Consider the following 26,631-nt stretch of genomic DNA (forward strand, 5'->3'; position numbering starts at 1 on the left):
GTCCCCTCCAAAAGCCTCTGTCCCGGTTGGGTCTATCACATTTCTCCCCTTTTGGCAGGAGACTAACACAGAAGGAGACCCCAGACGCGTTAACTTTGATGTTTGTCCGTGGTTCCATCTCGCCAATGCCCGTACCCACACAGTACCCCAAACAAATTGTCTCAAACAGAGCATTACTCACCCAGCCAACCTCTGCTTCTCTTGTAGAACATACCCGCCGCTGGGGAGAAGTACGGACTGGCCCCTCTCCCTGGAGTCGTTTTAGCCGCTGAAGAGAAGACAGGATGGCTGGGCTCACTCTGTCATGCTGTTGGGGATCTGGGCTGACTGCCCTGTATCCCTGGGCTATACAGGTGGAGACCATAATTCCATCCACTACCACAGGAAATCCATCTTTGGTTAGTTGAGGGCAGAGGCCAGCAGCACTCTACCCTGTTGCCAGCCCTTCTGCAGGGTTGTTTTCATTGTAGACGGCAGGCCCATCCATCGACACCAGCTCAAGCTGCAGTTGTGAGGTGCAAATTGCATTCTCCCCCTGGAGCTCCTGCAAAATTGATTGCTGTGTGCAAAGGCCAGTAGCGTTCTGCCATGTTAGCTCCTATGATATAGCACATGGCTTGCTATAGGTGCATTCGGAGAAAAGGAGGAGTAGAAAGCATCGGCGTGGGACCTCAGAAGAGGAGGTAAGGGGTTGTTCTGTGTATAATATTTTTTTTTAATTTGAGGGAAAAATAAATGATGCCTTTACAACCATTTTAAGGAATCCTCCTCCAGTAACCCTAACAGCAAAAATACCATTTAAGGCTTTATATTATATAGGGTTAACAGAGAGAAAAGCAGCAGCCAGTAGATGTGAAGTACAAAACAAAAAAGTGTCAATTGCTGTGGACTCAATTACTGCAGTAACTGTGTGGTGATTGGCCTATGTATTAGCAGCCTGCAGGTTTAACTGACATGAGTTTGATGTAAAGATTTCAAGAAAATAACTTTTAACAACTTTACATCATGTAGTGGTGATCTAAAGTAGGCTCAGCTCTATAGAATAAGTTAAAAAGCTACCGATCTTTAAAAATAATACAAATGTCATACATTCCACTTATTAGCAGTAGTAGCCTGGCTTAGGTTATTTCCTTTCCACTGTACATTTTAAACAAGATCTCACTACAGAAATAAGGAAAATACGATTAAGCCTTATTATAACATAGGCACTGTGTGAATGTATGAAAATATGTTTTTGTATTGGATATTTATAAAGGAGGTATTTCAGCCATTGTGTTTGCTGTAAACAGGAGAGGATACCCAGATTCACAGTACATGAAGAATACAATAGCTTTACTGAAGACCTTGGGTATTGAATGAGAAGAGAACATCTAATCTGCAAACAAAGCAAAGCGTAACATTTGTTTCTACTCTTTTATATTTCTTTCCTTTGTACTTGAGAATCAGTATACATTTATCATAAACTGAATATTGGAAAGCATGATGTTAAATGTTTGTGTTAGGCCGCGTACACACGCTCAAAATTTGCATGAGCGGACTTGACCACACACGATGAACGAACAGTCCGCTGAAAGCGTGCGCGATGACGTGAACGGCACGTACGACGGGACGAGAAATTCGACGTCCAATACACTGCAATGCAACCTTCGCCGTGTAAATCCTTTCTGAGCAAGCGCGAAACTTAGTTTGTCGAACAAGCCTACACACGAGCGGACTGTCCGCTGAAACCAAGTTTCAGCGGACTGTCTTACGGAAATTCCGAAAAACTTTGTTCGACAGACTGTCCGCTGAAACTGTCCGCTGAAGCCCACACACGAGTGGACTGTCCGCTGAAACACTGTTCAGCGGACAAAGTTGGGCGAACAGTCCGCCCGTGTGTACGCGGCCTTACAGGCCTTGTCATGGAATAAACAGAATAAATAGACAGGATCCAGTACTATTCTAAAACTGTCATCAACCTATATTATTGTGCCTTCACAATCGAGAAAAGAAAATCTATAGGGCACTTCACTAAAAGAGTTGGAAATCTTCACTCAAAAAATTGTGAATACTCACACTCGCACTCATGTGAAAAGCATCTGCACACAGTTTGGTATTTAAACGTAGCTAAAGGGAGCTATACTTGACTTTCCTTCAATGGTCCTTGTCTCTCACCAGCATCTTTTTCTTCTAGCGCTTTCTTTTGGTGGTATTTGATCGCCTCTGTGGTTTTAATTTTTTTGCCCTATAAACAAAAAAAGCTAAACATTTTGAAAAAAAGCTATATTTTTTACTTTTTTGCTATAATAAATATCCCCCAAAAATATATAAAAAAAACATTTTTTTCCTCAGTTTAGGCCGATATGTATTCTTCTACATAATTTTGGTAAATAAAATAAAAAATAAATCACAATAAGCGTATATTGATTTGCACAAATTTTATAGCATCTACAAAATAGGGGATAGATTTATAGATACATTTTTATTATTCATTTTTTTTATTAGTAGTGGCGGTGATCTGATATTTTTATCGGGACTGCGACATTATGGCGGACACTTTTGACACTATTTTGGGACCATTGTCATTTATACAGCAATCAGTGCTATAAACATGCATTGATTACTGTGTAAATGACACTGGCAGTGAAGGGGTTAACCACTAGGGGGTAGTAAAAGGGTTAAGTGTGTCCTAGGGAGTGATTCTAACTGTGAGGGGGAGGGGCTACACCTCACATGACAGCAATCACTGCTCTCAATGACAGAGAACAGTGATCTCTGTCCTGTCCCTAGGCAGAATGGGGAAATGCTTTGTTTACAAAAGCATCTCCCCGATCTACCTCTCCATGACACTAAGGTTGGGACCCACAGTCATGGTCCAGCAGCACCACTTCTTAAAGGGGACATACCTGTATGCCCTTTTGCCCACTAGTGCCATTCTGCTGACGTAGATCGGCGTGCGCTGGTCGGCAAGTAATTAAGGTGCCATTGCTGGTGTTCCTTCTGAAAAGGTTAGTCTTCTAAATGGATTCAGTACTGCCCAAATTATTGGCCTGGAAGAAGTATTCTAAAAGTGAAGTTAGAATTTCCAATGGGCTTACTTATTTCAGACCAATTAATGAAATTGTTAAAGCCAAAGTGTCAGTAAGACAGGCAGACTTTTTCATGAGAAAATCAGCAACAGCAAGGCTTTGGGAGTTGTGGTGACCTATTCTAGTTGAATACTAATGTGTAATCCATTTTTCTGGGCAGATTACATTGCATCAGCATATGGCATTGCATCTCATCATGTCTGTGTAATAGGAAAACTCCAATTAGCCTATTCACAAGAGCACCAGGAGTGGAACCAGAGCATGCCAAGAACATTTTAGCCAGTCGATCAGTAGATCTCTGTTTGCGACCTGTTCTGCTAATCACCAATTGGGTGCTTTTACCTTGAAAACTATAAACCTAACCCAGAGGTGTTTTTTTTTTCTGAAGATAAGACAGGACATTGAGTGGGATGGTAAAAATTATTTGAACAAGCATGGCAATGGTAGGGGAATAAATTGGTTTTAAAAAGTCTCCAAAATAAAAACAAATGTTGGTTTTACCTCTTTTGGTGAAAACATTCAAATACTCCCTTTATCAGTTATATTGATAAAGAAACAGAGGCAAGAACAACTTGACTAATCCTAATCTTGTCCAGATCGATAGGATTAACCCTATTCAGTCACCCTGTTAAACGATCTGTACACACCGTTCAGCGGGGGGGGTAATTGGTGTCAAAAACAGTAAACCCTCTGAGCATATATTAGAAAAGGACTGGAAATTTCAAAAAAGATATTCTTCAAAGAGGGTATACCGGATATAACAAAATTTTATTGATAGCTCTCACACCACAGATAAATACTACAAAAATTCAATATAATTAACTCCTCCAATACAAGCAATTAAAATTAAGACAAGGTCTTAATGAGACACCGGTGTCTAACATATGTACTCATTCGCACCATCCATTCAATCCACACACATCACTCTATTGGAAATTTTGGACCATGCATAGTATTAAAAAATGTGAAAGATATAATGACAATTTTTTTTTTCTTTAAATAGTCTTATTCAAAATTCCACCAATGTGTTGATTAACTCCACTAACATGACAACTTTATTGCTACAGATATCCTGTTAGTTATCCCTTTGAATGAAGGTGACTGTGTAAAGAAGTATCTAATCCACGTATATGAAAGGACCCCTGGTAGGACTTCATAGAGGCTTATCTTCAAAGCCAGGTGTATCAGTCAGGCAATTAGACAAGGAAACAAACAGCTATGACTTTAAATAGGCAGTCTTTTCATTTATCAAACACAGCTCACCGTTTGACGTCTTGTCACATGCTCTTCTTTTAATTCTTTGATACTTTCTGTTTCTCATACAGACAGCTTCATCACATGTAGATTGCCACTTAAGTATCAACTTGCGATTTGTTCAAACACATCAGAGTTCACAGTCTTACAACATTCTCCAGTCACCAGGGCACAGACCTTAACAGAGTCTCCGGATGGAAAAGGTATAGCGCTTAGTGGAGCCATAGGATGAAGGAAATACAGCGCTGTAAGAGTAAACATGCCGGCGTTCACATCACACAAACGTAGTGATGTCTCTAAATGCTTACATGTTTTGCTTGTAACCAAGCTTCCTCAGAGCATGCTGAATTTCCTTTGATAAATGGAAAAACTGCCTATTTAAAGCCATAGCTGTTTGTTTCCTTGTCCAATTGCATGACTGATACACCTGGCTTTGAAGATAAGCCTCTATGAAGTCCTACCAGGGGTCGTTTCATATACTTGGATTAGATACTTCTTTACACAGTCACCTTCATTCAAAGGTAAAATTAACAGGATATCTGTAGCAATAAAGTTGTCTTGTTAGTTGAGTCAATCAACACATCAATGGAATTTTGAATAAGACTATTTAAAGAAAAAAAAAATTCATTATATCTTTCAAATTTTTTAATACCATGTATGGTCCAAAATTTCCAATAGAGTGATGTGTGTGGATTGAATGGATGGTGCGGATGAGTACATATGTTAGACACCGGTGTCTCATTAAGACCTTGTCTTAATTGTAATTGTTTGTGGTGTGAGAGCTATCAATAAAATGTTATATCCGATATACCCTCCTTGAAGAATATCTTTTTGGAAATTTTCAATCCCTTTATCAGTTCACCTGAGGCAGGAGTACACCAGTTGTCCTCCATTAAAGTACCCAACTTTATGAAAAAGAGCATCAAGGTTGGTATCCGCTTATCAAAAAGTCTTATGCTCAGAGCCCTGGTACTGTAGTGATACCATTTTGTGTGCCAGATTGGTATCAGAAACTGGGACCAAGCACAATGGAACCAAAGAATAAAAGTACCAGGAAACATATTTGATTATTTTGCCTTTTCTTTTACTAAATTAAAGAGGAAGTAAACCCTGATGAGTTTACTTCCCCTTTGATTCCCTGCAAAGGTAAAGCATAATAAGCTACTATGCATCGCATAGTAGTCCACTATGTGTCACTTACCTGACACAGGAGCCAGCGAAGTCACCGCTGTCCCCTGTAGTTCGGAGCATCGGTGGGTCTCGCTGCTCCACCGCTGTCATTCAACGAAGCCACGATGACGTCACTCCCACACATGTGCACGGGACCCGCCACTCGCAGCATATCGTCGTTGACATAGGCGCGCTCAGTGCACCTGCGCACCGCTGTCTATGGCGCATGCGCCGTGGACACCGGTGCCTGTCTTTCGGCAAATACTTCCTAAACCGTGTAGGTTTAGGAGATATTTCTTGGACCTACAGGTAAGCCTTAATCTAGGCTTACCTGTAGGTCAAAGTGGTTTGTAAGGGTTTACAACCACTTTAATGTATTTCAGTAGGGGAAACACACTGTTATAGAATAGCCAGAACATTCTATTTGTAACTAAGCAACTGGAAAAGTTTTAATGGCAGCAAACGCATTTGTCAGTTTGCCACAGCATAAATGCTAATTTATGACATTCCTTTTCCGTAAGATGAATACAACGATGGAATGAAAGAAAAAAAGTGAGGCTTGTAAAAACCAGCAGTTTCTAATTTATGTTTTTTCCCCTCTTTTTTTTAATGCCATTGTAATAGTAGTTGAAATCCAAACACGTGACTGTCATGTATAGCCCTCAAACCAGATACTGATGCATTATTTTATCATATATCACACTAGTTTTATGTTGCCCTCTTTTACTTTTATAATAAAAATTTTTTTTATAAATGACGTTTTAATACTCAGGTACATTATCTATATATGAGTGACCGTTAACCTGTGTGATCTGCCTAACTTCTTCTGTTCATCGGCTATTCCTTATTTTTAATGTATTTTATGTGTGGCCCAACTGCTATCTGGGGCTCCATTAGAGATGTTAACTTTGTCACACTGACAACAGCTTTAGCAGAGAGGAAGCAAAGGAAACAGAAAGAAAAAAATCAAACAGGTTTTCTAACCTTCCCATATGATACATATATATATATATATATATATATATATATATATATATATATATATATATATATATATATATATATATATATATATATATATATATATATATATATATATATATATACATACACACACAAACTATATACTATATATTTATATACAGTTGTGCTCATAAGTTTACATACCCTGGCATAATTTATGATTCCTTGGCCATTTTTCAGAGAATATGAATGATAACACAAAACATTTCTTTCACTCATGGTTAGTGTTTAGCTGAAGCCATCTATTATCAATCAACTGTGTTTACTCTTTTTAAATCATAATGACAACACAAACTACCCAAATGACCCTGTTCAAAAGTTTACATACCCCAGTTCTTAATACCGTGTATTGCCCCCTTTAACATCAATGACAGCTTGAAGTCTTTTGTGGATGAGGCTCTTTATCTTCTCAGATGGTAAAGCTGCCCATTACTTTTGCAAAAAGCCTCCAGTTCCTGTAAATTCTTGGGCTGTCTTGCATGAACTGCATGTTTGAGATCTCCCCAGAGTGGCTCAATGATATTGAGGTCAGGAGACTGAAGCCCCATACACACTATCAGATTTTCTGCTGATTTTTCCTTCAGATTTACCAAAACCATGTAGTGCAAGGGCCTGACTGATTGCATACAAATTGAAATGCCTAAGGTTTAACCTCATGTTATGTGGTTCTGGTAAATCTGAAGGAAAAGCTCAGCAGAAAAGCTGATAGTGTGTATGGGGCTTAAGATGGGCATTCCAGAACCTTCACTTTTTTTCTGCTGTACCCAATGACAGGTCGACTTGGCCTTGTGTTTTGGATCATTGTCATGTTGGAAGGTCCAAGTACGCCCCATGCGCAGCTTCCTGGCTGATGAATGCAAATGTTCCTCCAGTATTTTTTGATAACATACTGCATTCATCTTGCCATCAATTTTCACCAAATTTCCTGAGCCTTTGTAGCTCACACATGCCCAAAACATCAGCAATCCACCTCCGTGTTTCACAGTAGGAATAGTGTACCTTTCATCATAGGCCTGGTTGACTCCTCTCCAAATGAAGTGTTAATGGTTGTGGCCAAAAATCTAAATTTTGGTCTCATCACTCCAAATTACTTTGTGCTAGAAGGTTTTAGGCATGCCTCTGTGCTGTTTGGCGTATTGCAAGCAGGATACTTTGTGGCATTTGCTTAGTAATGGATTTGTTCTGGCAACTCGACCATGCAGCCCATCTTTCTTCAAGGTCCTGCTTATTGTGCAGCTTGAAACAGCCACACCACATGTTTTCAGAGAGTCCTGTATTTCACCTGAAGTTATTTGTGGGTTTTTCTTTGCATCTTGAACAATTTCCCTGGCAGTTATGGCTGAAATTTTAGTTGGTCTACCTGTGCTTGGTTTGGTTTCAACAGAACCCCTAATTTTCCACATCTTGATTAGAATTTGAACACTGCTGGTTGGCATTCTCAATTCCTTGGATATCCCTTTCCTGTTTTATGCAGTTCAACTACCTTTTCCCACAGATCCTTTGACAATTCTTTGGCTTTCCCCATGACTCAGAATCCAGAAACATCAGTGCAGCACTGGATGAAAGATGCAAGCATCTGTCAGGGGTCCAGAAACCCATTGACCATTTATACATACACACTGGTGTAGTGGTGTAGTGGTTAGCACGCTCGCCTAGCAGTAAGAAGGGTCGCTGGTTCGAATCCCAACCACGACACTACCTGCCTGGAGTTTGCATGTTCTCCCTGTGGCTGCGTGGGTTTCCTCTGGGTACTCCGGTTTCCTCCCACACTCCAAAGACATGCAGGTAGGTTAATTGGCTTCTGTCCGAAATTAACCCTAGCATATGAATGGGGACCTTGGCTTGTGGGCTCCTGAGGGTAGGGACCGATGTGAGTGTGCAATGTACAAGGGTAGGGACAATTGTAGACACTCACTCAGGTTGAACTGGATGGACTGGTGTCTTTATTCAATCTTACTAACTATGTAACTAATTACAAGCAAACAGATCACAGGTGAAGATGGTTACCTTTTAATAGCCATTCAAACCCCTTTGTGTCATCAGTCACCAGGGTATGTAAACGTTTGATAATTTGGGTAGTTTGTGTTGTCATTATGATTTAAAAAGAGTAAACACAGTTGATTGATAATAAATGGCTTCAGCCAAACACTAAGCATGAGTGAAAGAAACATTTTTGTGTTATCATTTATATTATCTGAATATGAATGGTAATCATAAATTCTGCCAGGGCATGTAAACTTATGAGCACAACTCTATATACATATATATCTGTGTGTTGATGTTGGAGTGTTCCCTGCACTTCCTGTCTAGTAAAACATTACAGGAAGGGAATATCCATAAAATTGTAGGGTGTCTTTCCTACTCTATCCAAAACTACGAAAAACATTTGAAAAATTTGACATTTGACATTTCTATCTGATGTTTACTACTGTGTAAGTTTTTTTTATGCACTTTTAATATTTGTACATTTTTGATCATATAGCATTGCTTATATCTTGGTAATTTTGTTTTTCTCCTCAAAAGTTAAATAAAGAGACTAAAATAAAAACGCTAAGACCTCTTCTGCACAAATGCTACAAGCATGTTTATGAATGCAATCATGATCTAAAGAACAGCTGTACCTTGCTAACAAGTGTCATTAAATCCACCATGGAACCAAAGGTGTAGCAGGCTAGGAAGGGGGGGTAGTATAAAGTCGTTTATCAATAATTGCTCGAATGGTACACTTGACCTTTAACCACTTCAATACAGGGCACTTCCCCCTTTCTGCCCAGGAAAATGTTCAGCTTTCAGCACTGTCACACTTTGAATGACAATAGCCCGGTCATGCAACACTATACCCAAACTACATTTTTATAATTTTCTTCTCACAAATAGAGCTTTCCTTTGGTAGTATTTGATCTCCTCTGGGGTTTTTACCTTTTTGCTAAACAAACTAAAAAAGACCAACTTTTTTGAAAAAAAAAAACACATTTTGTTTTCTCCTTCACTGACAAGCACTGATGAGGTGGCACTGACAGGCACTAATGAGGAGGCACTGACGAGTTGGCACTAATATATAGAATTGATGGGCACTGATTGGCAGCACTGATGGGCACTGGCACTAATAGATGGCACTGATGGGCACTAATAGATGGCACAATAGACATCACTGATGTTGAGGCACTGATTGGCATCTGACATGGACACTGACAGGCGTTTCTGAGGGGCACTGATTGGCACTTACTGGCACTTTGGTGGGCACGGACTGGCAGCTGATGGGCACTTATTGGCAGCTGTGGGGGCACCTCTGATGGGGCTGAGTTGATAATCAATGTGTTGATTATCAGCTCAGACCCTCCCTCTGACAGGAGAGCCATCGATTGGCTCTCCCTGTCAGCGTGAACTGAGGAAAGCCATTTACCCGCACATTCTGGTTACACGCTGTGATCAGCTATGATTGGTCACAGCTGATCACGTGGTAAAAAGCCTATGTCAGAGGCTCTTTACCTAAATTGGAGTTGTGGTGTGTCAGAGTGACACACCACAACACTGATCACCGCGCTGCACGCCCCCATGGGCACGCAATTGCGGCTTATCCTGCTGGACGTCATATGACACCCAGTCAGGATAACAGAACCACCATCCAGGGATCATTCTGCTATAGGGTGGGCGGGAAGTGGTTAAGGATTACTTCATGTTGTGGCAATGGTTAAATAGGTCCAGCTTGGACCATTGTAAGAATGTGCTGTACCTGTGGTATCCCTGTGGAAGCTACAATCACTGTAGCAGGCACCACTACTGCAGTGATTTATACTAGCCTCCAGATCCTGTGCAGAGTGACTGCATTGCTGCATTGTAAACACAGAAGGTTGCTTGATCGGCATGGGTGCCAATTAGGGAACACTTTGCATTCTCCCAATGAATGGACGAAGTGATATCACAGATGATTCAATGGGATCATTAATTGTGGCCAATGGCTTCTTTCCGGGTCTTAGGTTGAATCACACCCATTTCTGTGCACATTGCAATGTGTTTTGGGAGACAAGACCCTTACTTTTTAATATCTTTATAAATGATATTGGGTCTGGGATCAAAAGTAACATTTCTTGTCTTTGCAGATGACACCAAGCTATGCAGTGGAATCACGTTCTTACAGGATGTCTCCAAGTTACAAACCGACCTCAATGCACTGTCTAATTGGGTGACTATGTGGCAGATGAGGTTTAATGTTGAGAAATATAAAGTTATGCACTTGGGGGCTAAGAATATGCATGTATCATACATGCTAGTACAACTGGGGGAATCCCTGGTGGAGAAGGATCTGGGGATTTTGGTAGATCATAAGCTCAATAATAGCATGCAATGCCAAGCTGCAGTTTCCAAAGTGAGCAAATTCCTTTCTTGTATTAAGAGAGGTATGGACCCAGAGAGATTAGAATTATATTTCTCTTATATTCACCGACCGACAAAAGCTCCTCTCTGTAACTAAATGGGTTTGTTAGCCTGCCACTAGGAGAACTAGGCAAAATTGTAACCCAATACACAGAATTGTCAGTATCGCCCAGGGGGCAGACCCTGTGCCAACAACCCTCCCTGCTGCCCCAGCAGCCTCAGTTTTTATTTTGCCTAGTGAAGGAGAATGACCTAGGAACCCTGCAGGCCCTTCAGTCCATTATTTTGATGCAGGACTTATACTTTTGCGCAAGATGAATGATCCTGTGATCTTCTATCAACTGCCGGCTGGGTGACAGGCTGGTTGAGTTATCCTTGTAGTCCCCCTAGTCCGGCCATTGAGCGTGTGCAGGTCGCAGCTACAGCTCGGCAGGCCACATCATACCTCAGCTCCAGAGGTGGTCGATGAGCTTCAATGCTCCGGGGTATGCATATGACCGGGCTACTGATGTCTGGATCACAGTATACTGAGGCCAGCAGCCACCCTGTAACTGCGCAGGAGTGGGTCTGTGATGGAATGTCTCCCAGCTCTACAGGACTGGTAAGTACGGCTGTCCCTGCTTCGGGGTGTTGAGCAGCTGAGCATTCCCTGGGAGGTCGATTGGGGGGCCACCTCACCTCCTGTTCTCTTCCACGTCCCTATCTTCCCTCCTCCCCCCCGGGGGGGCGACTGCATGTGTCTGCTGTCGTTGTGTATACAGGGGATCGCTGGATCTCTCCTCTGTATGGGGTCTGTGCGGTTAGCGATGGTCCTGGTTCCGGTGTGGGGGGGTCCCAAAAAGGTGCCTTTGGAGGTATTTCGCTGGTTGGAGGCAGCACTGTTCTGTGGGCTTTCACTTGTCACCGCATGGCGCTGTCTGGTGGCCATTTTGGATGGGGGCAGAGCAGGTTCCCCTTGTGAGCTTCAGCGGCCATTTTTTTGTGAGATTTTCCTATTCTGATTATTGGCTGCCATTTTTTTGAGACCCGAGTGTTCTTTTCACCGCAGCTCTCTAGTGACAGTATGCCATGTGCTATCGCACGCTGTTTCCTGTGTATACAGGACGCTGGGCGGCCATTCCCTGAACGCTGGTGCGAGCTCTGCAGATCGTTTCACCGCTCTTTTCTACTGCTGCTGCCGACACAGCTTCTTCACTCTGCACTTGGGTAACCTCCTGGGGACTACAGGCATGGCCAGTAACTGTCACAGAACGCCTCAGGGTGGTGAGTCTGGCGCTAGGAGCCCCCCCAGCCAGCAGCAGCAGGAGGGTGGGACCTTCACTGTCCTAAGTCTCCTTTCAGGTGGCAGACAGGGTAGGGTCAGGATGGCTTCAGAAACTGGTGTTTCTTCCCCCGAAATCCAGGCTATTGCAACCGGGTCACCTGCGGATAGCGCTATGCCCATGGACACCCTAAAGGTGGTCCTTAACTCATTTGTTGCTAAAATAGAGGCGGTGCATGGACGGAAAGGTGCACAAAAAAGGCCCCTGCCCCCCTGTCCTCTGGGGAGAGCTCTGATGCAGACTCTGGCCCTGCTGCGGCTGGTGACCCCTGCTCTGACCTATCAGACGAAGCTGCCCAGGACCATTCGGACAGCAAAGATGATTCCCGGTCCGGGCACGACAAGGTGCTGGTTGGAGCACTTATCACAGCTGTGCGTGATACCCTGAAGATCCAGGAGCCAGCAGATCCCTCTGCTGATGTATCGGTCCCCTTTGGGTCCTGCAAGCCAGCACGTTCACCTAAGGTGTTCCCGTATTTGACTTATTTTGACAAGTTCATCTACAGGGAATGGGGTCGGCCGCAAAGGACCTTTTCTGTCCCCAAAAACATGGCGGTGCGTTACCCCTTTGAGGAAAGCCTTCTCAAGAAATGGTCGGCTCCTCCGGTCATGGACCCCCCAATATCTAGGTTAAATAAAGTAGCCACGATCCCGGTAGAGGGGACTCCTGCATTCAAGGATCCCATGGACAGGAAGGCCGAGGCAGTGGCTTGCTCCTTGTTTATGGTTGTGGGGTCCGCCATTCGACCAGTACTGGCATCTGCACTTGTGTTGCAGACACTAACTGAGTGGGCAAAACTTTTGCACCGTGAATTGGGAGAGCAAAAGGCTTCACCTGTCTGCGTAGAATTGGCGGACCAACTAGTGCAAGGCCTCAAGTACGTTTGTGACATGTCCCTGGATACCCTCCCATTGTTATCCAGGGCTTCAGTGTCAGCTGTGGTGCTGTGGCGCCTGATTTGGCTAAAATGCTGGTTTGCTGACCAGGCATCCAAAAAAACCCTGACGGATCTTCCTTTCCTTGGCGACCGGCTCTTTGGGGCCTCATTAGATGACATTATTAAAAATGCCACCGGTGGTAAAAGTACCTTGCTCCCACAAGCCAGGAAGCCTAAGGAGCCACGCCGCAGGCAAAGGCCCTCTTTTTCCACTCACAAACAGCTTTTTCGTCCGACCGGGACTTCGGCATAGCGTCCCCAGCCCGACAGGACGGCTACGGACGGACACAAGCATCCCTGGCATCTCAAGCCTAGCAGGCCTGCGAAAAAAAGTGCTACCGCATGAAGGTTTGCCCCCACCCATGTCTCGGGTAGAGGGGTCGCCTTTGGGAGTTTGCAGCCCGGTGGTCATCCCATTTATCCGACCAATGGGTCTGCGATCTGATTTACACGGGCTACAAGATAGAATTTCTCTCTTGGCCGCCAAACAGATTTATCCCCTCCAGCATACCCGTGTCCCCGGTTCGCCGGGAGGCCCTATTGGGGGCGGTAGGGGACTTGCTGAGTCGAGGGGTGATTGTACCAGTTCCGGAATCGGAACGCTTCCAGGGATTCTACTCAAATCTGTTTGTGGTCCCCAGGGGCGGACTGACCATTGGGCCACTCAGGCACTGCCCGAGGGCCCAGAGCCACTAGGGGGCCCCATCAGGGTTGCCAGCCTCAGTAAAACCAGGGACAGTATGTAAAAAAAAATGTTTTTCTTACATCTGTCTCTGAAATATCCCTTACTGACATCCTTTTGGTCTAAAAATCCCAAGTTTATAGCTGCCCCACCTCTCCAGTACCTTCTCAGCCAATAGAAACATGTCTGTGTATACTGTGTGTACATGTATGTTTATACTGTGTGATTGTATAGTGTGTGTGTATACTGTGTGGCCCCATAATCTCCTATTGCCCGGGGGCCCCATGAGTTGTCTGCCCCTGGTGGTCCCCAAGAAGGATGGGGTACATCCGATCTTGGACTTGAAAGCCCTCAATCACTTTGTAAAAGTGCAGAGGTTCAGAATGGAATCAGTTCGTTCAGTAGTCACTGCACTCCATCAAGGGGACTCCCTGGCATCCTTGGATATCCAGGATGCATACCTGCACATACCCATATGTCTGCGGCATCAAAAGTTTCTGCGTTTTGCAGTTGGGGAAGCCCACTATCAGTTTGTGGCTCTACCATTTGGCCTGGCATCAGCCCCCCAGGTCTTTACCAAGGTATTGGCTCCAGTTTTGGCATTGCTGCGACAAGCGGGATCGCGATCGTGGGATACCTAGACGATCTCCTCCTGAGAGCATCTTCCACCTCAGAGTTGGAGGAAGATGTTGCGATCACCATGCAGACTTTGCAAGAATTTGGGTGGCTGTTGAACTTAAAGAAGTTGGTGGTTGTACCGACCCAGCATCTGGAGTACCTAGGCTTGCTGCTGGACTCCAAAGAAGCGAGAGTCTTTCTTCCTTCAGACAAAGTGCAGACCCTCAGAGCCGCGATAAAACTACTGTGGAATCGTGAGTGGTCATCACTTAGCTTTTGCATGCGAGTCCTGGGACTCATGGTGGCCGCCTTCGAGGCCATGCCGTATGCCCAGTTCCACACCAGGGTCTTGCAGGAAGAGATTTTGTCAAAATGGGACAAATCTCCATTGTCCTTGGATCGCTCGATCCAGGTGAGGCAGTCAGTCAGAGACTCCCTGCTATGGTGGCTGAGATCCCCGGTGATTCGGTCAGGAAAGTTGTTCCTACCTCTCCAATGGACATGATCACAACAGACGCCAGCCTATCCGACTGGGGTGGAGTGATGGGTGTTCAGTCGGCTCAGGGCCTCTGGTCGACAGGAGAATCCAAGTTGCCGATCAATCTGCTCGAATTGAGAGCGATCAGGCTGTGCCTCCACACATGGTTGTTGAGATCAGGATGCAATCAGACAACGCCACGGCGGTGGCGTACATAAATCACCAAGGGGGAACAAGAAGCTCAGCCGCTGCTCGGGAGGTCGCTCACATACTTCGGTGGGCAGAGCGACAGGTTCCGGCCCTGTCGGCCATTTACATCCCGGGGTGGAAAATTGGCAGGCGGACTATCTGAGTCGACAGATGCTGGACCCAGGAGAATGGGCATTGCATCCGGAGATATTCAGACTGCTGTGCCTGAAGTGGGGCACACCAGATGTGGATCTATTGGCATCCCGTCTCAATCGGAAGGTGCCGAGATTCATGTCCAGGACAAGAGATCTGTGGGCAGACGCGTCAGACGCGCTGGTGGCTCCGTGGGATCAGTACCAGCTGATCTACACCTTTCCTCCACTGAAACTGTTGCCACGTCTGCTTTGCAGAGTGGAAGCCGAGGGGATTCCAGTAATCCTGGTGGCCCCAGATTGGCCTCAGTGGCCCTGGTACGCAGACCTGGTGCGTCTGGTCTGCTTTAGAAGGAAGCACAACTCTTACAATGTGACCTACTGTGTCTCCAAGAAACTAATTTCTCCCAACAAAAAACACCAAAATTTCAACACCCATGCTTTTCCACAATAAATTTGCTCCAATGCACCTAAGAAAAAGTGCAGTGTTGCTATTATTGTGAAAGATACTGTGTCATTTAAAGCTATCCACACTGACATTGATACAATGGGCAGATATATTATACTAATATGCAAAGTCAATAATGTAGTATATACTGTTGTAAATGTATACCTACCTAATGTAAAACAACTGAAAATATGTCGCCCTACCCAACAAACAACTGGATGTATCAGATAAATCACGTAATCGCCAGGGGAGGGCCACCCTTTCGCACTTTGTGTCATCAGAGAACCTGTATGATGTGTGGCGATGCCAACACTCAGCAGAGAGGGACTTCTCTTACTTCTCAAATGTGCACTGTACATACTCGAGAACTGAACTCTTTCTGGTCGACAAATTTTTATGAGAAAACATAAGTGTATCTAACATACACAACATTACATGGTCTGACCATGCTCCAGTGTCAATCATGGTGGAGGGGAATCATACAGAAACTAGGGCAAATAGATGGAAAAACAATGTCTTTATTTTTGAACATCCAGAATATAAATTCAAAATATCCACTAAAACACAAGGTTCAAATTATGAGAGAACAAATGGGTATATGCGTGTCAAAAATGGATGAAATGGAGAATAGGCTCTGCAGGAACAATGTGAGGTTGGTGGGGCTTCCTGAAAGAAGTGAGGGTCCCAACCACTTAGAATTCATGGAAAAATGGCTCATAGAAATATTTGGAAAAGAGACTTTCATCATTGTTTTCAATAGAACGAGCACACAGAGTCCCTTTTAGGGCTCAACCACCGGTAGGATATCCCAGACTACTATTGGTGAAATTTCTTAATTATAATGATAAAGTGATTTTATTGCAGAAGGCCAAAGAGATTGGGGAACATTCTTTATAATGGACTTAAGATTTAGTTGTATCCAGACTTCTCACCCAACCTGCAGAAGTGCAGGACAGAGTTTACAGAAATTAAACGCACCTTACAAAAATTTTAAGTTATATATGCATTGCTTTATCCGGTGTGATTATGTGTAGTGGCGCTGGGGGGGACCCAGTTTTTTGACTTTCCAGCTAGAGTGGCATCATGGTTGGAAGACAACAAGGAGAAGCTGCAGGCAAACTGAATAGAAGAGGAAGGGAAGAATGAAGGGGTGAGGAACAGAAAGGAAATAGTCAATTGGTTTACATAGTTGCATAGTTAGTAAGGTTGAATAAAGACACCAGTCCATCCAGTTCAACCTGAGTGAGTGTCTACCCCTATCACTGTACATTGCACACTCACATTGGTCCCGACCCTCAAGGAGCTCACAATCTAAGGTCCCCACTCATATACTAGGGCCAATTTTGGACAGAAGCCAATTAACCTACCTGCATGTCTTTGGAGTGTGGGAGGAAACTGGAGTACCCAGAGGAAACCCATGCAGGCACAGGGAGAACATGCAAACTCCAGGCAGGTAGTGTCGTGGTTGGGATTCAAACCAGCGACCCTTTTTACTGCTAGGTGAGAGTGCTAACCACTACACCACTGTGCCACTGCCACTAGTTCACTGTAAAGACGAATACGCTTGATAATGGAATGATTGGGAAGACACACATAAGAGGATTGAATTAATGAATGAGGGGGGTATCTGTTTAAAAAAAATGTGTGTTTATATATTTTTTGATAACCTGGGGGGTAGATGGGAGGGATGGGATGGGGAGGAAAGAAACATGCTTCATTGGAAGGATATGGGAAGTATGTGTTGTATGAGCTGGTCACAAAAAAAAGCCCTTAGGGCAAGCCAAGATAGGTAGTGGGGGGGAAAGGGGGAGGAGGGAGTGGAAGGGGGGGCCGGAGGAGGGGAGGAGAGATACGAGAAAAGGTTGGGGAGCAATGCAGAATGGTTGTAAGCTTGATAATGAAACAAATATTAGAAGGTTTCACAAAAACTGAGATTACACTGAGGGTACAACACAGATTACAAGGAAACAAGGGTATTAAGGCAAAGAGAGTAATTAAACCACATGGATTTTTGCTTTTATTTGTTTCTTTCCCCTTGCCTTTTTCTTTTTTACCATGCAGGCTAAAATACTTAATATAGATTCCTGGAATGTCAGGGGGCTGGGCAACCCGGTTAAGACATCTGCAGTTTTTGTTTATGATGGAAATGTATGGAGTAGGGTTGGTCTGCCTGCAGGAGACACATCAGACGAAGCTCACTATGCCACAACTACGAAATAGGAAGTACCAATGTCATTACCATTCGGTATACTCCTCTTATTCTAGCGGGGTGAGTATAATGGCGAGAGGTGGGGTGGCTTTTTCCTGCAGGCAGATCAGCATAGATGAAATGAGCCATTATATTTTCCTCTATTGTTCAATGGAGAATAATATGTATGTTCTGGCAAATGTATATATCCCTCCGCCTTTTAAACTGGAAGTTATGGTGAATAAGGAGGGTAACCCAGTTACAGTAGTGGGGGATTTTAATGAGGTTCTTGATAAAAGAGTAGACAGGTTTCCATCCAGTGTACAGTTGGATAAAATGGCTGAGGGTCGGCTGTATCAATTTCTAGAGTAAGCAGGGCTACTTGATATGTGGAGAGTGCAGATCCCGAATGTCCAGCAATATTCCTCCTTTTCAAGCTCGTATTTCACACTCTTGTATGGCCCTGGGAAATGGGGAAGCATCACAACTCGTAAAAAACATAGTATACCTACCAAGAGGGGTGTCGGATCACTCGCCATTGGTGTTATCGGTGAACCTGGGGGGGAAAAGAGCCCCATGGGTATGGAAAATAATAAGTCAATTTTGGTTAGAACTAATCTACTGAGGTGCTATTAAAATCAAAAGAGTTTGTGGAGTTTAATGAAGGTATGGCGTTGACTGAGGTATTGTGGGATACCTTGAAGGCATTCCTCAGGGGCATACTGATCCAGCAGATGATTAAAATTAAGAAGAAATCCAGGGAGTGGGAGGAAAGTACCAGGAAAGAGGTGATAAAGGCATAAAATCGATATGTGGAAGATCCAACCCCAGAGAAGCAAAGAGTATGGTTAATTAAAAAACAACAGAACTACAGAATAGCAGTTATAAGGAAAGCAGAGAACAGGCGATTTTTCCAGAAGCAATGTTATTTTGGAGAAGGGGAAAGTGTGGGACAAATGCTGGCTCATCTGGTGAAAACCAACCCCTCCCCCCCCCCCCCCCCCGAGCTATAGGCTATACCTATATATTAGGAGGGTAAAAGGAGAGATTTCCACTCATATGGCAGAGATTATAGACACATTCAGAGAATATTATAAAAATTTGTATCTTTCGCAGAGGATAGGTGAGGAGGGAGAGATGGATATATTTCTTAGGAAATCTGAGATATTGGCCCTCACAGAAGAAGACAGAGAGGGTATGGAGGCCCCAATAACTCTTGGGGAATTACAACAGGCAGTAGCCGGGATGGCCAACCAAAAATCTCCTGGACCGGATGGACTCCCGGTGGAGCCCTATAAATATTATGGAGAGGTACTACTCCCGGAGTTGCTTACGGCATTGAACTGGACGGTGGTGGAGGGGAGACTGCCTAGTTCAATGTTCGAGGCAGCTACAATAGTGTCGCATAAAAGAGGGGAGAGATCCGCTAGATACATCTTCGTATAGACCAATACCCTTCCCCGTGTTCTGATGTTTAAATATTGGCAAGGGTACTGGCAGCCAGGCTAAATCAAATTATTTAAAAACATATAAATCCAGACTGGATATATTGCTAGTAGATCCACTAGTATGAATATTAGAAGGGTATACCCGAATCTGCAGACCCCGACAGAAAATATGGGATCGAGAGCTGTTTTGTCCCTAGATGTAATTAAGGCTTTTGATAGCTTGGAGCAGAACTATCTCTGGTGAGTTCTGGGGGAATTTGGGTTTGGACCTTCTTTTATTGGGTGGATAAAAACACTGTACAATGACCCAAGTGTTAAAGTTAGAATCAATAATGAATACTCTGGAAAGATTCAACTGGAAAGGGGGACGAGGCAGGGGTGCCCATTGTCGCCTTTGCTCTTCGCCCTTTCATAGAATTTCATAGGAAGACAGGGGAGGAAAGGATTACACTGTACACGGATAATGTTATTCTTTTCCTGGGGTACACTGAACAGTCCCTCAGGAAGGTAATAAATATAGTAGAGGGGTTTGGAAGATTCTCGGGTTTAGCTATAAACTGGCAAAAGTCTGTATTTTTACCATTGGACCTTTATTAGTAGCCCTGTATTGTCTGAAATGCCCCAACTGGCTGTAGTAAACAATGAAATATTTAGGTATACATCTGTGGAGAGACGCTAGTCAATATACTGTATCAGTAACAACATATAACACTTTTGACTAAATTTGACAAAAAAGCGATATCTGGGCCAGCTTCCTCTAATAGTAGCGGGTCAATGCGATCTTCACAAAATGATATGGATGCCACAATTGTTGTACCTGATACATAATTCCCCAGTGTGGATATGTAAGAAATGGTTTAAAAAAATCAAAAGTCTTTTCAGGGAATTCATTTGGAGAAAGGGTCAGGCTAGGATTCAACTTCATACATTGCAGCTACCAACAAAGGAAGGGGCCTGGCTGTGCCACATCCCCGGAGTTACTTCCTGGCAGCACAGTTGCAGTACCTAGGGGGATGTGACACCCTGGGAGGAGGAAATGCAAGTGGGAGAATAATGTTGTTAGGAGTCTCACATAATACAGTAGTGGAAGTGGAAGTGGATTATTTTTCCTTTAGGAATTCAACAGTAAAGATGGTTATAAAAGTATGGAAAACAGTTAAGATACTAATGGGGTATGAGGGGGTATTAGGATATACCCCCCTTTGGAATAATAAGAACTTGCAGGAACTGTTGGCTATGGGAAATAATGTGAAATACAGGGGATAAATAGGCTGGCACATCTATATGATGGGAGCACTCTAAAAACATTTGTAGATTTGAGAAGAGATTATAATATACCAAACTATTCATTCTAGAAGATATTTACAGATTAGACATGCCCTTGATGCCCAGTTTAATTAAGACACGAGCACTAGAATGGAATAAAGCCCCCCTTCTCCAAAGGATGATTAAGTCGGATACGACTAAGGGGCTTTATGAGCTATACATACAGATATGCAGCAGAGCCATCGCTGTGCCAGAGTCCCTCAATAGTAGGAAGAGATGGCGGGACAGTAGAGGAGGATATTGGAGCTGGGGCCATTGGTATCGGTCTCCCCCTCACAGAATGTATCAAAATTGATGTTGATACATAGAGCCTATTTCACTCCCAATAGATTGTTCTTGTTTGGCAGAAGACCAGATGCCAATTGCCCGTGCCAGGAGACAGGAGACCTTATACATATAGTATGGAGATGCCCAAAACTATTCCAATATTGGGGAGAGGTTCTTGACACCATAAATATAACTTATGAGATCATTGGATATGGAAGCCAGACTTTGAGTATTGGGATATAGGGAAAAAATCTAGGGAATTGGCAAGCACTACAGTAGTGGTGTTAGGTGTTTATTTCAAGTAAGAAAACTGATGGCGCAGAGATGGCAGACGATGAGGCCTCTGTTAGTGAGAGAATGGGTCCAAATTATAAATGAGATAGTATGGAGGGAAAAGGTAGTTTACACTAAACTTGGGCGGCACAGTGGTTCAAATCCCAACCACGACACTACCTGTCTGGAGTTTGCATGTTCTCCATGTGCCTGCGTGGGTTTCCTCCAGGTACTCTGGTTTCCTCCCACATTCCAAAGACATGCAGGTGGGCTAATTGGCTTCTGTCCAAAAGCATGAAGAGGTAAAGGTTGGAGATATGTATTGCAATGTGAAAAGAAAAAATCATTGGGAAAAATGTTGTAATGTTTTTATATGACGTTTTTGTAAATGGGTAAAAAATTCAATAAGGAATATAAAAATAATAATATAAAAAATAACCGAAACACTGCAAGAATTTTTTCTCGTTAACGCCCCATCTGTGTTGAACCCCCTCACCATATGGAACAGCCACAAAGCATACATAAGAGGTGTATTTATGAAACTAAGCAATGTCCTCAAGAAGAGACAGAACCAGAAGCTTTCATATTTATTCTCTAAGATTCAAAAATTAGAATCAGTAAACAAAAAAAAATCCAAATTCTCCGGCCAACTCTCAGCTAGATCATGCTCGACACGAACTTCGACTACTCCTCATATCGCACCACAACAGTAAATTACATAAATGGAAAGCTCAGCTTTACTGCCATGGCAACAAAACTGGGAGTGTTCCCGGGTCTACTACAGTAGTCTATACAATTTAAAAGACAATGAAACACCACAACCTACGCCTGCCATAATTCAACAATTCTTAAACTCTATATCCCTACCTAAATTAGATGAAGAAAGACTACAATCTCTCAATGCACAGATTTCAGAAACGGAAATTCAGAAAACAATCTTTACCTAAAAGAAAATCCCCAGGAGCAGATGGATTTTCATCTGAGTATTACCACACATATCAAAATGTACTGAGCCCACACTTACTGAAAATTTATAAGGCTGCTGTTTCCAAATCTTCATTTCCACCAGAAATGTTGACTGCCACAATTGTAATGCTTCCCAAACCAGGTAAAACACCAGATTCCCCACAAAATTTCAGAACCAATTTACTACTAAATGTAGATTTAAAAATATATGCCAAAATCATTGCAAATAGATTAGCTTACTATATGCCTATATTAGTGAAACAAGATCAAGTTCGCTTCATAACGGGTCGACAGGCACCAAACGCCACATGCAGAATTCTTAACCTTCTGCATATTGGGGAGTCCTCTAGACATTTGAAGGCGTTTGACAGCATACATTGGGGCTACCTTCAGCATGTTTTAAATAAATTTGGGATATTGGGATCTATTAACTCAGCTATAACAGCTTTGTATACTAACCCATCCTTGATGGTATTCACAGAGGGCATGTTTTAGGAAAGTTTTAGCATAACAAAAGGAACGTGACAAGGTTGCCCACTATCACCACTAATATTTGCCCTATTATTGGAGCCACTGGCTGACAAAAAATAGATCTGATCCAGATATTAGTGGGATTAGCTCATCACACCATTCTCACATTATATCACTGTTTGCTGATGATGTGATTCTCTCTATATCAAACCCAAGTAAGTCCCTCCCTTAAGTACATGACATTTTAGGTCAGTTCAACAAAGTATCTTATTACAAAATGTACGCCTCCAAATCAAATATATGATCGGTCACTATAGAGGATAGGATCAAACATAACCTAATGTTACAATTTCCCTATTCTAATAAGCACATACAGTACTTAGCAGTGTTTCTTACTACTCCAAGCTCAAACTTATATAAAACTAATTTTCTCCCCCTCATCACATCTTTACAAGGTGAACTAAATAGACTGAAATCCTTCTATCTCTCATGGGTGGGAAGACTTGCGGCTATAAAATGCTTATTTTGTCCAAAATTCTATATTGCTTCAGAGCACTCCCAATATCAATTCCAGCTTTATTCTTTAAAACGATGCAAAAACAACTCAGAAAGTTTAAATAGGGGCGGATAAGAAACCAAGATGTTCTCAACCTATTTTAATGAAACACAAAAAAGTGGGAGGAATGGGACTAACCTATACTGCAGGATTACTTGAGAGCATGCATTTTGGAACAAACAAAATTTTGGTTCCACTCTTCTGAGCTGAAACACTGGCCTTTGATAGAAAAAAGCTGGATACATCCAAATTCCCTAAGCTCTACTCTCTTAGCCAGTTCCTTCACGAACACTTCTATAAAAATCTCACACCCTATCTTACAACTGGTGGTGAACACATGAAAAACTTTCTATTATTCTAATGCCGCGTACACAGGGGCGGACTGTATGGCCTACTTAGTCCGCCGAAACACATTTCAGCGGACAGTCCGCTCGTGTGTGGGCTTCAGCGGACTTTTTCAGCGTGCAGTACGGCGTACTAAGTATTTTGGATTTTTCTAAATTCTGTCCGTCGTACTCTCATTTCGGCGGACAGTATGGCCGTGTGTGTGCCAGTCCGCCGTACTTTTGAAATGAACGGACTTTTCCCGCCCGGAGAAAAGTCCGCTCATTTCGAGCGGGTCTCCAGGTAGGCGGGGCCCGCGAAGGAGACGTCGCTGGCCCCGCCGCCTGGTATGGACTTAAAGGGGAACCCCATCACCGAAAAAAATCGGCGTGGGGGTCCCCCCCAAGTCCACAACAGACCCTTGTCCGAGCACGCTACCCGGCCGGCCAGGAAAGGGGGGCGAGCGAGCGCCCCCCTCCTGAGCCGTACCAGGCCACGTGCCCTCAACATGGGGGGGTGCCTTGGGGAAGGGGGGGCCGCGCGGCCCCCCCACCCCAAAGCACCTAGTCCCCATGTTGATGAGGACAAGGGCCTCTTCCCGACAACCCTGGCCGTTGGTTGTCGGGGTCTGCGGGCGGGGGGCTTATCGGAATCCGGGAGCCCCCTTTAATAAGGGGGCCCCCGGATACCGGCCCCCCACCCTATGTGAATGAGTATGGGGTACAATGTACCCCTACCCATTCACCTGTAAAATAAAAGTACAAAAAAAAACACAACACACAAGATAAAATACTTTATTGCACAGCTCCGGGGGTCTTCCGTCTTCGGGGGTCTTCTGCCGGGCCACCGCGCCTTCTTATAGCTCTTTTACAGGCGGTGGCCCGGTCTTCTGTCGCCGCCGCCGCTGCCGCCTTCCGTTCTTCTTCTTCTTCTTCTCCAGGAGATGTTGCCTCGACGATCTCTCCGGCCGGAATGCCAGTGATGCCCTGCGCGGCCACTTATATAGGGACAAGGGGCGGTGTCACATGGCTTTATGTCACATGGGTTGGTGTCACATGGTGATCCCGCCCCCTTACGATGTCATAGTCCCCATGGGACATCAACCCATGTGACCAACCCATGTGACATAAAGCCATGTGACACCGCCCCTTGTCCCTATATAAGTGGCCGCGCAGTGCGTCCCTGGCATTCCGGCCGGAGAGATCGTCGAGGCAACATCTCCTGGAGAAGAAGAAGAAGAAGAAGAAGAACAGAAGGCGGCGGGGGCGGCGGCGGCGACAGAAGACCAGGCCACCGCCTGTAAAAGAGCTATAAGAAGGCGCGGTGGCCCGGCAGAAGAACCGAAGAGGGGGACAAGACCCCTGAAGTCGGGAGAAGAGGCCGGCGGCGAGGAAGAAAGCCGGACTCCTCCGTTAGCAAAAGAGCTACAAGAAGATAGCGGAGGAGTCCGGCGAGAAGACCCCCGAAGACGGAAGACCCCCGTAGCTGTGCAATAAAGTATTTTATCTCGTGTGTTGTGTTTTTTTTGTACTTTTATTTTACAGGTGAATGGGTAGGGGTACATTGTACCCCATACTCATTCACATAGGGTGGGGGGCCGGTATCCGGGGGCCCCCTTATTAAAGGGGGCTCCCGGATTTCGATAAGCCCCCCGCCCGCAGACCCCGACAACTAACGGCCAGGGTTGTCGGGAAGAGGCCCTTGTCCTCATCAACATGGGGACAAGGTGCTTTGGGGTGGGGGGGCCGCGCGGCCCCCCCTTCCCCAAGGCACCCCCCCATGTTGAGGGCACACGGCCTGGTACGGCTCAGGAGGGGGGGGGGGGCGCTCGCTCGCCCCCCTTTCCTGGCCGGCCGGGTAGCGTGCTCGGACAAGGGTCTGTTGTGGACTTGGGGGGGGACCCCCACGCCGATTTTTTTCGGCGTTGGGGTTCCCCTTTAAGTCCATACCAGGCGGCGGGGTCAGCGACGTCTCCTTCGCGGGCCCCGCCTACCTGGAGACGCGCTCGAAATGAGCGGACTTTCCTCCGCGTGTGTGGGCGAGTCCGTTCATTTCAAAAGTAGGGCGGATAGTATGGCGGACTTAGTACACCGTAGTAGTCCGCTCAAAAAGTGGTGTGTGTGGGCAAGTAGCCCGTTCGGAAAGTCTGACGGACAGTCTGGCGTACTTTTCCGCCAGACTAAGTACGTCACACAGTCTGCTCGTGTTTACGCGGCATAACATTCCAGTAGGAAACCTGACTGACATCCCAGTCCACAAATGTCTATTAAATGAAAAATTTGGATATTGCAATAGCACATTGGGAACAAGAAGGGATCAATTTGATAACCGACCTCAATGGGAAAGTTATCCCATTCAACACACTGTCACAAAAATATTCCATACTGAACACATATTACTACACTTACACCAGAATAGCTCTATTCCTCAAAGCTTACCCTTTAAACCCTATCAGGGTACCACATGAACACCTAAGCAAGAGGCACCACCAACATGAAGACCAAGGAACTATCCAAACAAGTAAGGGACAATGTTGCTGAGAAGTCAGGGTTAGGTTATAAAAAAAATATCCAAATCTTTGTTGATCCCTAGGAGCACCATCAAATCTATCATAACTAGGGCTGAGCGGACACCTGGAAGTTCGGGTTCGGCCGAACTTCGCAAAAAAGTTCGAGTTGGGGACCCGAACTTGACCCCGAACCCCATTGACGTCAATGGGGACCCAAACTTTTGAGGACTAAAATGGCTCTAAAAAAGTAATGGAAAGGGCTAAAGGGCTGTAAATGGCAGCAAAATGTTGTTAAGAGCAAGGCAAGTGCTCTGCAAACAAATGTGGATAGTGAAATAACTTAAAATAACATAAAATACATAAAAATAAAAAATAATATGCGGGAGTCCCCCTTCTCAGAAGAAGAGGTACAGGAAGTCATTAAAAACCTCAAATCAGGTTCTGCTCCAGGCCCCGATGGTCTCCCTAACCCCTATTACAAGACATTTACTACCACCCTGACTCCACATTTGACACAATTTTTTAACACAAAGACACAGGGAACCCCACTTGATCCTCACCTAAACACAGCCTACATTGCAGTAATAC

General features: G+C 44.4%; 1 protein-coding gene across 5 annotated transcripts in view; it reads left to right on the plus strand.

Annotated features, from left to right (window-relative positions):
• The window catches only part of LOC143935546 (uncharacterized), a 445,466-nt gene that overhangs the window by 277,772 nt on the left and 141,063 nt on the right, over window positions 1–26,631 (plus strand). For 4 of the 5 annotated variants that reach the window (XM_077459494.1, XM_077459497.1, XM_077459496.1 and 1 more), the window contains one exon: window positions 1,290–3,912. In XM_077459494.1, the coding sequence (XP_077315620.1) occupies window positions 1,290–1,359 (70 nt within the window). In that variant the 3' untranslated portion in view covers window positions 1,360–3,912. Of the gene's footprint in view, window positions 1–1,289; window positions 3,913–26,631 lie in introns of those variants that run through there. The other variant, XM_077459495.1, reaches the window with a different exon arrangement.

This window comes from Lithobates pipiens, unplaced genomic scaffold (assembly GCF_037356315.1).
Source record: "Lithobates pipiens isolate NorthernLeopardFrog02 unplaced genomic scaffold, aLitPip1_a1.2 Scaffold_28, whole genome shotgun sequence".
NCBI classification, from domain to species: domain Eukaryota; kingdom Metazoa; phylum Chordata; class Amphibia; order Anura; family Ranidae; genus Lithobates; species Lithobates pipiens.